The sequence below is a fragment of the Cimex lectularius genome, unplaced genomic scaffold (genome assembly GCF_000648675.2).
Source record: "Cimex lectularius strain Harlan isolate CLEC.00 unplaced genomic scaffold, Clec_2.1 scaffold89, whole genome shotgun sequence".
NCBI lineage: Eukaryota > Metazoa > Arthropoda > Insecta > Hemiptera > Cimicidae > Cimex > Cimex lectularius.
This window is the reverse complement of record NW_019392722.1, coordinates 962,732-978,188: the sequence shown is the minus strand read 5'-3', so window position 1 is coordinate 978,188 and position 15,457 is coordinate 962,732. Positions and strand designations below refer to the sequence as shown.

The window sequence follows — 15,457 nt, the reverse complement described above, 5'->3', positions numbered from 1 at the left end:
CCCATGTTGTTGTACGCCTGTCCTACAGAGACATCATCTTGAACCAGAAGTTCGCAATATTATTGTGAGGATGTGTCATCGAGATCACCGGAAAGTGGATATCGCAGAGGCAGTTGACGTGTTTCTCAGAGCGTCGTCTCCTGGGCTTTAGACTGGAAGTGCCAATAGGACGCCTGGTAGTGGTAATACGACGCTAAAAGAAGACAGAAATATTGTCATTGCTGCAAGACGGAACCCTTTCCATAGTGCCCGCCAGTTCCTAAAGGAAGTACAAGAGTTTTGGCAAGGCCTTTATCAATACTTGTGTGGGAAGATGGCTTCACGTCGTATGCACCTTTGAGACGACCTGCAGCAACAGCCCGCCACCAGCAGCTCACAAGAAATGGTGCAACGAGCGCCTAGAATGGAACACCAATTGGAATGCTGTTATGTTTCCTGATGAGTCGCGTTTCTGTTTGTATAGTGATTGCAGAAGAAACTGGACCTCACAGATAGAAACGCGACTCAACAGTAAACATAACTGCTTTCCAATTGGTGTTTTCCTCTAGGCGCTCGCTGCACCATGTTCTCCTGAGTTAGACCTGCTGCAGGTCGTCTGAGGAGGCACGATGTGAGGCAAAACATCTTGTACTTCATTTAGGATCTGACGAGCACTATGGAAAGGGTTCCGTCTTAAACCAATGATAATATTTCTGTCCTTCCTTAGGATCGTAATGCACTGAGATCCATTACCGGGCCTCCTATTGGCACTTCCAGTCATTCGGAATTGAGCTAATGCACTGGAGACCATGGTCTGAGAAACGCCAACTGCTTCTGCGATATCCACTTGCCGGTGACCACGATGACTCTTTCTCACAATAATATTTGGAACTTCTGGGTCAAAATGATATATTTCTATAGTTAAAACATACAACTGGATTATAATGGAGAAAAGACGAGAAAACGGGTTTGTGTAAGTCATCTCCGTGTTTACTATTCTTAAGTAAATCCGTTGTTAAAAATGAGGATTTACAAATATTTTGATTTTTGGTTTGTATTTTCTATTTTGTTTATCCACCTAACAAGAATATATCGGTTAATTTAATTAAAATTAATATAATTAGAATAAATTACAAATATCCCTATTCATTTTTTTCAGTTTTCATAATCTTCTTTCGCTAATCAACTCAACAAGCTCACTCCCTCTTACCCTACATACTTTCTCCGATCCCTATCTTCCTAACAGCACTATATCTGTAGAAACCAAAATAAAACCCAAGTTATGTATGTATTCGAGTTTTTACCTACTTACGCACTCTCTCTCCTCTTTACTCCCTTTCTTTCTCTCTTTATTCCTCTTTCCCTCACTCTCTCTTTATTTCTCTTTCTGCCTCTTTTTCACTCACACTATCTCTCCTTATATTTCTCTTTCTCTATCTCTCTGTTTTGCTTATTATCGTTCGTTATATTATATAACTTTTTTACATCTGTTCATAGTACAACAACGATTAGAAACCAGTGCAACAAGAAAATAATATTTGTTTACAAGTACATTACATATAAATTAGTATATGTTGTGAATTCCCGTTTGTTTATCTACTTTTGCGATTATGTGCGGTTGAGTTCTGACGCTTCTTTGTTCCTTTGCAAATAATTTACTGGATACAAAACACTAGTGCACGATTTTTTTAGAGAGTTTTTATTTATTTTTGTTAACATGTAATTGTCTAATATTTTAAAAACGTTATCTAAGACCGTTTGACGGAAGCCAAAAGTTGTGGTCTCTTCTATAAATTTAGGGCTGTGTCAAGCTGTTGTCAATGTTTATGTTTGTGTTATGGAAAACGATGTAACATAAGATATGTGTGTGTATATTTAAGGATGGTTATGATATGTATGTAATTTTTACCTACATCTCACTCTTTCTCTCTCTTTCACTCTCTCTCTCTCTCTCTCTCTTTCGTTCTTTCTTTCTCTCTTTCTCTTGAATTTATGTATTTACTATGGTTCTTATTTTATTATCAGACCATTGACTGTCGCATAAACTTGGAATGAATTTACATTCCACATGTTTCAAATTAGGACGTTTCGAAATATGTTACAAAAAAAAGTTATCTAAGATCGTTTGGCAGAAGCCGAGGGGTCTGAACTCTTCTATAAATTTAGCTCTGAGTCAACCTGTTATGTCAAAGTTTATGTTTGTATTATGGAAAACGATGTAACATAAGATGTATGTCTGTATATAGGGATGGTTAGGGTATATATGTAATTTTTGCCTTTCTTTCTCTCGTTCTCTCTTCCTTTCACTCTCTTTCTCTCTCTTTCGTTCTTTATTTCTCTCTTTCTCTTGAATGTATTTACTATGGTTCTTATTTTATTATCAGACCAATGACTGTCGCATAAACTTGGAAGGAATTGAAATTCAACATCTTCCAAATTAGGACGTTTCGAAATATGTTATTAAAAAAAATTATCTAAGACCGTTTTACAAAGCCAAAGGTGAGGACTCTTCTATAAATGTAGCTGTGAGTCATGCTGATGTGTCAAAGTTTATGTTTGTATTATGGAAAACGATGTAACATAAGATATATATGTTATGGTATGTATGTAATTTTTACCTATATCTCTCGTTCGCTCACTCTCTCTCTTTCTCTCCCTCTCTCACTGTCTCACTTTCTCTCTTTCTCTTTCTGTTGGATTTATTTATTTACACGGTACTTTTTTTATTATCAAACCACTTACTGTCGCACACGCTTGGGAAGGAATTGAAATTTCAAATCTTCCAAATTAGGACGTTTCGAAATATGTTACAAAAGAAAAAGTTATCTAAGACCGTTTTGACGGAAGCCGAAGGTGCGGTCTCTTCTCTAAATTTAGCTCTGAGTCAAGGCTGACCGGTGAAGTTGATGTCACGCAACTTTTGTAACAGACGAAGACAAATCCGGTACGCCAAATGATTGACCCGGGATGCAAATATGCCGCGAACGCGGATATGTTTTTACGGGCAAAAAAGTGAATTCAATAATTATTCCTCAAAAGTGAACATACTCAAGGAAATGAAATGATGATACATCCGACACAATTTTAAATGCGTGAATGAAATTTTACACTTCCTTGTTACTGATTATAAAAAAGATCAAAATTACATTGTAAATCAAAACTGTAATAGCTAATTGTTATTATGTTATTTTTCTTGATTATATCTTTATTATCTAATATATTATGCACAGCTCTATTAATTTTTAACGCATTGACGAGTTATGAAATTCTAAGAACATGCTCTTTACAGGTAATTGAAACCTTTGTGAAATTGCAAATATTTTGTTCTTTAAGAATATATTTGGATTTAGCCTTTTAACCTAGTTTGGTCCGTTCCGCTCATCAGGCACTGGGATTTATAGCATTAGGTCATTTAAACTACCAAAGCATGTACTTTTGAACCTAAACACTCTCATTCATTTTTCATTTTTTATTAATGCATTTTTCATATATAAATATTCACTAAAGTAGGTCGTACTGCATTCCTCCATCTTATACAGAAACGATACTGCTAACGGTACAACTAATGTAACTGAGGGTCCATATTGCACTCAATAATCCATCATCGTTCTGAAAATCAGCTGGAACCCACTGAGGTATTGAGCAAAATTCTTATATAGCATTCTTAAGCAGGGCGCGCACTAGGTCGGTGGGACGGCGCGGTGCGGCGCGGCGCGGAATTGTGAAGGCCCGCACACTATGCAGGAACCGCTCTCGGCTGCGTTGGTCGAATTTCCCCCCTCAATCTGACTAGGCTGCGGTTTAGTGTTGATTTTGCATTTCCAGGAGTCCTCACGTCACAATCGTTGGCTTCGTCTTTACAAATATGGCGTCCGAGGGCAGCCGAATATACCCGAACTCGACGATTTCCGACCTCCCCGGCGCACACAAGGCCGGTAGCGCGGCGTCGCGCGGCGCGAAGCCGGGTTCCAGAAGTCTGGCAACTTCCTCCGGCTCCGCCCTATCGGCCTAGTGTTCGGGGTTAGATTCATTTCAATGTATTCTTCTGGGGGGGGGGTCGGTTCCGGCCCAGCTTTATTCGTCCTATATAAGAAAAAATAATGCCCTTGAATTGAATGGAACAACGAGCAACCTTTCTCCGGATTCCGAAGGATTAGACCCAAAAGTATGGTTTTATGTCAACCATGGATTATTCTAAGTCCGATAATTATCGACCGTTCTCTTTCTACATAATAGCTTCTCTGCTAAGAATAGTAAATAATTTCCATGATAACATCTTTAAATACCTAATCATACGTTATGTCACTGGAAAACGATGTGCATTGACATTGATTGTTTTGATTATAATGTCATTACAAAAAAATTCACTTATGAATAAGCAATTACATCTGATAATCCATTGTTACGATGTATATTCATGATCGTTACGCACGCTGTTTTCAATGAGCAACGTCAATACCTTTTTTCTCCTGTCCAAGAAGGGCGTGCGATTTTCGAACACGACCATTGAATTAAATATACCGAACTCCGCCCTCTCAAACTGTGTAAGTCTAGGTGAAAATAATCCATCGGTAATTCTGACGAGATAGTTTCGACACGGCGATGGGCAGGATGAGATAACTAGCTGATATCCAACAATGAGGATTCGGTAGGACTCGGCGATAAAGCGATGGCGTCTACCGTCGAAAATTGTTCCTCTTCGATACTTCGAATAGGCCATTGTACCGAATTGGAAACCATTATTGGATAACCCGACTTTTATCTTTATCAGAGGATCTTTCGAAATGTCAAATAATGGCAGACTTTCTACAATTACCAAATTAACGATTTAAAAAACTTCCTACGAATGATGAATTCATGCTTGGTTTCTTATGTTGCACTCATAAGCGTTTTGGCTTCACGCCATCTTCAGTGAGGAACAGTACCTAACTGATTATTATGACAGGAGTGACTTTTAATAAAATTCCCACGGTAAACTACCGGCCAGGATGAGCAAGGGTCACACCTTCCTCTCGCCGCGTTCTGCCTTCCTCTTGAAAACCGGCGGAGTCAAAAAAGCAAGGCAATATTGATCATTAAAGCCTGGGTTAGGCTGTAAAGTGAAGAGAGATCCTGCTGGAGATTCTTTTTCAGATGCAGCATCAATTCTGATAAAATTTGGAATAATAAAATTAGTGAAAATTTGTTTTTAGTCTGTCTGTAATAAACATAAAAGAGTTTTGAACAAACATTAACAGAGAAACGTTAAAAACAGTCGGGTTATATCAAGATGTTAAGCATACGACTAAAATAGCAATGGGAAAAACGTGTCTGACCGTAACTGTGTATTTTGCGTGCGTCATTCGGCATGGCGGCAGGTGTTACGTAAATATAAAATAATCAACGATTTATGAAAGGTAACCGTTATCAAATTAATGAGAGTGACTAAGAAGGCTGCAGAAGGAGAAAGTTGCATCCATAGTGATTTCGGGCGATTTTTATTCTCACGATCGCATAATGATGGAGTTACTTGTACGTGACCGTACGGTCCAACGGTCTTATCTCAACATCAAATGACCTTAAACAACCGCAAAATCTAGTGCCCATTGCTAATTGATTGTTTCAATATATGTACTAGACTTTCAAGGATGGCATAAAATACATCAATGGAAGGTTTGTCGTTACAGTTGATATAATGTAATATGTGTAATTTAAGAACTATTTTTTGCTTTCTTAGTCTGATGAATTTGTAAGACAGTTAAGACAATTTTTAGTGTCATATTCTATCTAATTAGATTGTCAAGGAAATGATCAATCTACCTTAAAAATGTGGAAAGTTTTGGTTCTTGGTTCAAGGTACATGATAATTTTTTTTTAGAAAAAGGAATAAGATTCATTGATACCTTTATTACAAAAATTGCTCAATTAATCAATTCCCTGCTGGTTTTCGATTTATTTCCGCAATAAACCACAGAAATGTTAAACAACCTCGCGATAAAACGGACTGGTTGATCAATCAGAAATTGCGCTTTATCCTTAAAATTGTTCGAAAATCTGAAAAGCCAAGGTCGAAAAACAAATAGTGTCGTGTAATCGCCGAGGGCCTGACAAATTTACATATGGAAAAATTGTTCGTGCTGGTTTCGAAACGGCGGTTTACCGGCAAAAATCCGGGTTTGGTCGTTTTATAGAGGGGAAAAACAAGGACTAAAAGATAATTTTGTAGCCATTAATCAAATCTGATGGGAATTTTTTCCCTCAGCTAATTCGCTTGTAAGTTCTCCGTCACAAATTAATTTGATACGCGAATCATTCATATTTGCAAAAGAACCAAATTAACCAGAATGAGATATTACAGTTTTAGCTAATAAAGCTTCTAGATGTCAAAATTAATGTTAGACATTTATCACCCTGGCCGTGCTTCGTGGATTTTTCAGGAATGATCACGCCTATAAACCATATCTTCCAGAAAATTTAAAAAACAACCCTTTTTACCATCCATCATTTTATCCAGTTTGTGTTTCATTTCTACGCGACAATTTAAACATCACAATAATTTCACTGATATTTCCAAAAATATTAACAATTCGTTGTCTTATCTAACAAAGATTTACTCTCAGCTTATAAAGAATTAGGGTATAAAAATTAGTCAGTGAATGCATCCAAAACCTGGGGAAACCCGACAACCTTCTGGTATCTTGGACGCAAAGAAATTTTGGGTAACGAAAAAGACACACTGGCCAGAAGAGGACCTCCAGGACTATATACAGGTCCTGAACCTATTTTTGGGACAATATAACAAACAAAGATCCTTCAGCATAGAATGGATAAAAAAAGAAAAAAAGATAAGTGGGTAATCTACAGAGCTGCTAGGCACAGAAAACTTCTGCTTCACAATGCACGTTGTATGATAAAACAACTCCCACCAAGACTTGAATAGCTACAGTTCGATGCTTTAAAGGATGGTTGAAACGAATTCTTACCAAGACTGGTAAACTCACTGCTACTGTTAGAGAGGGCTAAACTGAGAGGAGTGATAGGGCTATGCACCAGTCACTGACATCTGATCGAAACACCTACACAACATGGGCGTATTTAATGATGATCCTATATGAAAGTTAGGCGTTGGGGAGGAAGAAACCTCCACCCATATTATCTACGAGTGGGAAGCAACCGCTCTAATGGAGACATAACCTCGGATACAGATTAACCCCAGGGAAAGGAATTGTAGCAACGACATTCTAGACTTCTTAAGAGAAGGGTCGAATCAATTGCACTGAAGTAAGGAACCAGGAAAATACAATAAGCCAGAAGACGGCAGTGCTATTTATAAATTTCATATTCGACCTGCCTGCCTTCCGTAAAGAAGAAAAGATTTGCTCTTTTTAACCATTTTTCACCGGTGCTCAGAGCGATCGAGTCAGGGGAGCCGGAGACAAGTATTTTCTATCCGTCGCCGTAGTTCTTCTGAGGTTGCTGGGTTATGATTGGGTTATACACTGTTCTTTAAATGGCCCCACAGAAAATAGTGAAGTGGAGGGCCATGAAGACCTATCCATCCTGAAAGTGACGATTCAAATAACGTCTCACATACAAAGGACTTTGTGCGAGATATCTGCCAAACTGGAAAATCAGTCTTTGTCGTTGTTGCAGAACAAAATAATCTAATAGTGTTGATAAAACCTGCCTCAAAAAATTGCGGGTCCGAGCACCATTTAAATGATTTTCGTTGAAATAAGGACCAATCAATTTATTTCCGAGAAGTCCACACCAAACATTGATACTGTGAACCACCTAATGATGGCAAGTGTACGAAATTCTCGGATTTTCCTCTCCCCATGTTCGAAAATTCCGATGGTTTAGTATGTCATTAGAGGTGAACTTGGATTCTTCAGCCTCCCAAATCAACATTTGTGCAAGGAACGTTAGACGCCTGTCATAATCAGAATACCGAAGGCCCCGGAAAATGTGAGAGCGGTACGGCTTAAAATTGTAAGCCAGGAGAACACCTCTAATTTTATTTTGTGAAAAACCTAAAACCCTTTCGACATATCGGATAGAAAAATTCTGAGTTTTGCGAACATAGATTAAATATTCACCTCCTCGTCGAAATTACGGTTTCTTGGTGATGGAACAGCAACTGATCCTTATCTCTTCATATTGCGACCAACACGAATAAACGATTTGTTGTTTACTGTGAGGCGATCAGGAAATTTCTGGGAATACAAAACAATGATAGAATATAAACTGTAAAGGCATTTAATGTTTATTTTAGTGAAGAAGCAAATTATTGGAATTAACAAGGAAACAAACGAAATGCGTTTTCCAACTTTTTGCCATAACTTCCAAATTTTTTATCCAATTTAATATCCAATTGCGCCATTGTTTCCAGCGTAAAATATCCTTTAAATTTTATATCAGGATGTATAGGGTCGAATTTGAAATTTTGAAGTTGAACTGGGCCTGAGCACCCTGTATAATTTATCTCCATAAAAGGAAAAAATTTGAAACTAGATATAAAAATTAAACATGTATTTGTTTTATCGCGTCATTGGGTCAAGAGAAATTGAGCTGGGCAATCTAAAAAGGACACCCTGTATAAACAAAAAAAAAGTTTATTCTCTTTAACTCTTACTCATTTTCTCGCATATTGAATAAATACTTTAATCTTTAGTACAATTTAAAAAAACCTTCACATATGTATTCCAGATCAAACCATACACCGGAAAAGAATTTGTTGCTCAACGCTTTTGAGAAGAATATAGACTAGCTCACGTTTGTTATTATTTAAATGCTAAAGTCTGACCTTTGAATAATAATGAAGAATTCAAACGTTCAAGAGCAGTGTAGCTGAATTTCCCTTTATATTCAAGTGTACTCCGAAACGACGAGCTTTCGGGAGGACCTTGTCAGCAATGATTATCCCTTAGTGGCCATTAAGTCCCACTTAAAGCACACCAATAACTTTCTAATCTTCATAGTTTAAAATACACCGTGGGAATGACAAGAACTATTCCAACTGCACCAAGAACTCCTTCTCGGAACAGGGGTCCTTAAAAGAGATTTGGCAGATTTGGAGAGAATGAGAGAGAGAAATGTAGAGTGAAAGAGATAACAATAGGCGGAGCAAAGTTCGTTAAAACATGGTTTACTAATAAACAAAGTTGAAATTTATTTGCTGTACCCCGGAATAATTGCAGAATATAAATTTTTAGTAAAAATAAAATAAAACCTGTTTTTCACAAATTCTTCCGATTTGTTGTCAAAAAGAATAAAAATAGTTATAATTATGAAATGTCTCCACTTTTCACAAGAATCATTGCACGGATTTAGGTGGCTTCATATTACACGTAAAGGGAAAAATATGTTTTCGTAAATAAATTAAAACTAGATAAATTCACTAGTTTTCGTGGTCCGCTTGACCAATTAATATCTTTCAATTAATTAAGGTTTTTAGTTGAGACGAAAAAGTCAACGAGCGGGATTCGAACTCACGACCTTCGGCTAGATACGCCGCTCGAATAATAGTTTGCACGACATTTGAAAAATGGCAAAAAGGAGGGAAAACTCAAAAGGTGGGATTGAGATGGGAAGTTAGTGCCCGATTTTGGTCGCCCGCCCTGTGTAAAATATATATAGTGCCCGAATGGATCGAAGTCACGATAGCTCAAGTGGTAGAGTAACGGCGTATCTAGCCGAAGGTCGTGGGTTCGAATTCCACTCGTGACATTGACTTTTTTATCTCAACTAAAAACCTTAATTAATTAAAACTAGAGATATACAAGTTTTTGTTCATTTCACTTTTATGCATTACACTTGTATTATAACAACATAAAATTTAAACCATGCTGAAAAGAAGGAAAATTATCCTTTCAAATAAATGGTGCTAATGGCGTGGACATTGGATAAAATCCAGAAGAGTTATAAATTTTTATGTAAAACCAATTTTTTAGTTGGTGTTGCATGATTTAAATCATTCGTTCTATTTTCTATTCATTATAGATTTTTTTTAAATCAATCTTCACAAATGTCATTATTCCAACTTTTATCATAATTACATAATTCGTCCTGTGGTTTTAAGCACTCTGCCAGTAGCGTATAATTTATTTATCAACCATTTTAAAAGCGGTTATTTATTATTAATTATTATTATTCCTGTGTGTACACTTCGCAAAAACACGAAAAGCCTATCTAAGAGGAATTAAATTCCAGTTATCTATCAAAATACAAATAAATTATTATTTTGTCGGTGCGATAATTCTTTATCAAACAAATGAAACAACAACTATCAAACAGTGTCGTTCAAAAAATTTGTATTTATGACTTTAAATGGTGTTTAAAAATCCGAGTTGTTTTTTGGCCTGGCTGATTAGACTTTTGGTTTTGCGTTTTTCAGATATTTTATCCACTGTAATACAAACCTGCTAAATATTTTATTACCCTAAAAAAAGGCAGATCGATGTTTGCAAGTGTCCGACATGTAGAAAAGTACTGCTCGATGTGTCCCACCTAATTCAAGGCTGCAATTCTTTCTCTCCAAATAGAGAGCGCGTAGGAATGCCACCCGATATAAGAATTGTTCTTGTGCTCGACAGCGATCTGGAGCTGGATCGGCAGAGAGCTGTCACCGTCAAGCAAGATACGTGACCGTCGGAAGATCTCACTCGTAGATCATCATCATCTAATTGAGAATAGGCCATGGGAAGTGCTTACTTTTGGGCCAATGCCCCGCGTATGTTCTCGGCATGTAGTAAAAGGTTGGTTGATATGTCCTATTTAACTGAAGGGTGCCATTCCTTTGCTCCATATAGCAAGCGTGTAAGAACCACCCAATAAAAGAACTGTGCTCGAGGGCAGCGAGTATTTGGGACCCCGGTTCCGATTCTCGGAGAAAACAGATTGTTTTATTGTATATAGTGTTGATTACCCTAAGTGTGTGGTGAGAGTGATTGTATTTATTAGCGTGAATATGTAGTGTGAGAGGGTCGACAGTGAGTACCCCATCGACTCTCAACTCGGTTATTTATCCAATAGTTGTAAAGGGTGATGGTATCGATTGCTGTACTACCCTAACTGAGTGAATGGTATGCAAATAAGAAAGTTTAAAGAATGAGTGAGATGTGAATGGGTTTGAATTTAGACTCTGAATGCGTTGGAGGCTGAATTGACCTAGCCCTGGAAACCCCCTTGAGCTCAAACTCGGAGGTTGGACGGATAAGACCGAGCTCTGACCCCGGTCTGCCGGTAATTACTTGTAATTTACAAAAGCTGGAATTGAAGGTGGATTGCGAGATGTGATAACCTCAACTGCGTACGTATGCGCAGACGTGCGTAGATTTGAGCTCATATAGTAATATGCTATATATATAATAAATTACTTTTTATAAATCTCGGCTCCTTGGGTCTATCGGTAAGAACGTTTGGACACGTGACTAGTATTTTTCGACCTATGATCACCAGAAAAAGTTCCATTAAAGTATGTGATCGTGGGATCCGTAGCAGCCCCTTGCCAGTCTAAGTTCAAACCATTACCATAGTGAACCTATTTAAATTCCGTTCAATGAACGGCTGATTATTCTAAAGATAAATCGAGTCCGTTGACGTCCAAGCTGTTCTTGTAAAACAGGAAATTGTACCTAGGCATGCAAATGATTTTCGAGTCGCTATGAAACGTGCGCCCTTTGTTTTGGCACCCAAGTCGAAACTTCTATTTAACAATTGCTCACGTTGTCACCGGCTTCAATTCGTTATTCGGTTCAGGGGATTCAGAAGGCGCCGCGGGTAGTTAAAAGAAAATTAAAGCATAAAGTGACAATTTTCTTTCCGACGATTCCGCTTTTCCACGGCATATTTTCATAGCTCACGATTTAATCGCTTGGCATTCTGCAGGCGCTCATCACGAATCTGAAAGGACAGGTCAAAGGAAAGGTGATTCAATTATAGCAACAGAAGTGCAATTATATTTCTAATGCTTTCAAGGATGGCCTTTTCTTGTTTATATAAAACATTATTAAAGGACATGGAGAAACAGCGTGGTCTTTCCCTCTATTGAAAGCATAGAGCTTAGATTTAACCCTGCCAACTTTATACTTATATGTAAAAATAAAACAAAACAAAATACACAGTAATTTTTTTAAATCATCAAATACTAACTTCTACCAATCTAGTCAATCTGGCAGTTATATGAAATTGTTATTTCAAGCGTTATTTAAACATTGTTAGTTATATTAATCCATATATTTTTAGCGGTCGTAATTGACCATATTAATTATTTCAAGTAAATATTCTTTTTTGCTTTTTATTTCTACGTATATAACAATGATTATTAGCAATGCATAATACAGGCATGGACCACAATCCGTCTGCCGGAGGTCGTTGTCAAGAGAAAAAGAATAAACGAAAAAATAATAAGAATTAAAGCGAGGTTATAACTTTATTCGCTACTTGCTAGTACACCATCAAAAAAGATTAAACATAATAGTAAAACTACTTCTAATAGAAAACAAACCGAGGGAAAAAGTCTTAATGGTAAAGGGACAAAAAATCGGATATAATAAAGGCATATATTATATAAAGGAAATTGAGTGAATGAATTGGAGGGGTCAGAAATTGAATTCCATAGTTAGGTCTAATCTATATTTCTAGGCGTGGCGGACGCCTATTCGGACTCCACATTCGAGAGTCAAGGGGAGATCATCAAGAAAGAGAGCGAACAGAACTGGACTGAATAGACAACCCTGCCTAACACCACATTTAACCTCAAAAAATTGGATAAACCTTCACGCCATCGGACCTCTGATGCTGTTTGTGTGAAAAGGGATTTTAGGATATTCAAAATTTTGGAAGAGAAGCCATAGTTACTAATTTTGAACAAAAGTCCTCTACGATCTAACCAAAATCAAATGCGGCTTTTAAGTCCACGAAAAAACAAAAAATTTTTTGTTTAGGCTTGGCCAGTTTGATATTAATGATATTTAACAGAACAAGTAGATTATCACTTGTAGAGTAACCTTTACGGAAACCCATTTGATATACACTCAATAAACCCTTTCTTAGTACGAAGGCGTCAATGCGGGATAGGACTAGAGCAGAGAAAAGTTTTGCGATTGAGTACAGGCAGGAAATACCTCTATAATTATATATGTAAATATTCTTTTTATCCAAGGTCTTGGTAGAGATGAAAAAGTTAGTGTCACGAGCGGGATTCGAACCCACGATCCACAAGTGGTTAGAGCAGCGGCGTATTGAGCAGAAGGACGTGGGTTCGAATCCCGCTCGTGGCACTAATTTTTTCATGTCTAACAACACCTTAGATAAAAAGAATAATTAATTGACTTTTAGTTATGGTAAACTGTTTTTTATTCTTTTCCGAGTTTTTTTTAGCAAAAGTCGAACTGACTGTTCATTGTGAAAACTGATAAGCTGAATTAGGCCAACTTTTTTAAGTCGTTTAAAATAGTTTTTTTTTTTAATTTTAAACCTGTTATTTATCTTACATATTGAAACAACTGTGAATGTTAACTTAATTAATTAATGAATGTTCGGATGTCGGAAAGGACTGAACTACTTATTCAACACCCCTACAGATTTTTCAATACGAATTCTCAAAATTAAAAATATAGGGTATAAGTTTGATAAACCGCTCTAGGTAATGTAAATTGGATTTTAATCGTACCTTAAACATACCAAAAAAAGATAAAACATGATGTCACATATCACGCATATGGATCATCCTGGGGTTAGTAAAGCATAAATTGTGTTTATTCATCATTCCATCGTCCTATTAAAACGATTCTATTTCTACTTTATAAAGCAATAATTGGTACTACAATATAATAAACAATTTTTTTAAACACTTAAGAACGGACAAAAATATATTCAGTATTGAAAAGAAGGTGCACAATTTTGTCACAATTTTAGGTTGTTACCATAAATTAACGATACCGTATTTTTTTAAACCTTAACGATAAATCTGTAGGATACTAAAAGAAACACATAAAAAATATTGGTTGTAACAAAACAAATAGATTTTTAGAAAATGGTTACGAGATATGGCAACTTTCTGCATCTTTTCAAAAAATAATCGACATTGTAAAATTACCGAAATACGGTCAACAAAATTTTGACACGTTTGATGCCTAATAAATAAATAAATATATATATATATATATATATATATATACATAAAAAACAGAATCTACATAAAAATGAAAAGAGTATAAAAATTAAAATCTGGAAATAATTGAATTGTATGTACTGTAAATTGGTTTTGAATCGTATTTTAAACACACTAAAAAAGTAGAAAAGTAGATGTCACATATCACGCGTATAGATCATCCTGTGGTTAGTAAAGCATAAAATGTGTTTGAAAATAATTGGCTTACCACCATCCTGCATACCTTCCTTTGTAGTGGCCAACTGGTCATCAGGGGAAACCTGCGAATCCGAAGAAACAATTGATACAGTCGTCGACGAGGGATGCGGTGAGGGGTGTTCTCCCCCGACGATGAGTATCACCACCATAACATCACCGAATCACTTCACTTCGCGGCCGGAGGAACCTGCGGATCACCACGGATGTCACCATGCAACGGAAACTATTTAAGAGGGGTGAGGAAAATAAAACGAAAGACCGTTCACCAACTTAAATCCATCTTTTTTTTTGTTCTCAGTCGGAAGTACTTAATCCTTTTTAAAATAACGAAAGGAAGTGGTTTTTTTCTAGCTATTTAAAGGGGAGGAAAATCAAACAAAAAACCGTTCATCAACTTAATTCCATTTTTTTTGTTCTCATTTGGAAGTTCTTAATTTAAAATAGCGAAAGGGAGAGTTTTTTTTAGCTATTTAAGGGGGAGGAAAATAAAGCAAAAGACCGTTCACCAACTTAATTCCATTTTTTTGTTCTTAGTTGGACATCCGAATACTTTTTAAAATAGCGAAAACGGAGTTTTTTTAAAATTATTTGGTGGGAAGGAAAATAAAACAAGACCGTTCACAACTTACATTCATTTGTTTTTGTGTTTTTTCTCAGTTGGAATTATTTAATATTTTTTTAAATAGTGAAAGAGTGAGTTGTTTTTTTAATACCGAATGGTTAAAAACTGCCATAATTTTTTTTTATAATTCAATTTATTCACTTATAAAACAGTCATTTTTATGTAAAATTAATGGCTTTGTTTATGCAAATTGGTTGTAATTATTCAGTGAAAGGTTATTCACACTTTTGTAAAAATATATGTCATAACTGTTTTGCAGAAATCAGGGCTTGTATAAATGAATAATTATATCTCAGATCAAAAAAGGCGCGAACGGATATAACAAGCTTTACCGTCCAATTTATCGGGTAGGCTATATTTTCATCCGAAAAAGGGCGAACATGCAAATTTTCCGCGCCCACATTAATTTGCATATAAATGGTCGTCCCTTGTTAGAACTTCTTCCGGTCATCGTACATAGATCTGCGACTGATTTGCAAGTCCACCTACGTTACTATGTCGAG

At 36.4% G+C, this 15,457-nt stretch overlaps 1 protein-coding gene across 5 annotated transcripts in view; it reads right to left on the bottom strand.

The window, feature by feature from the left end:
- The window catches only part of LOC106663643, a 303,217-nt gene that overhangs the window by 144,244 nt on the left and 143,516 nt on the right, over positions 1-15,457 (bottom strand). For 2 of the 5 annotated variants that reach the window (XM_014388633.2, XM_024226677.1), the window contains exon 5: positions 14,343-14,394. In XM_014388633.2, coding sequence (XP_014244119.1) covers positions 14,343-14,394 — 52 coding nt within the window. Of the gene's footprint in view, positions 1-14,342; positions 14,520-15,457 lie in introns of all 5 variants that reach the window. The other 3 variants (XM_014388635.2, XM_014388632.2, XM_014388634.2) reach the window with 3 other exon arrangements.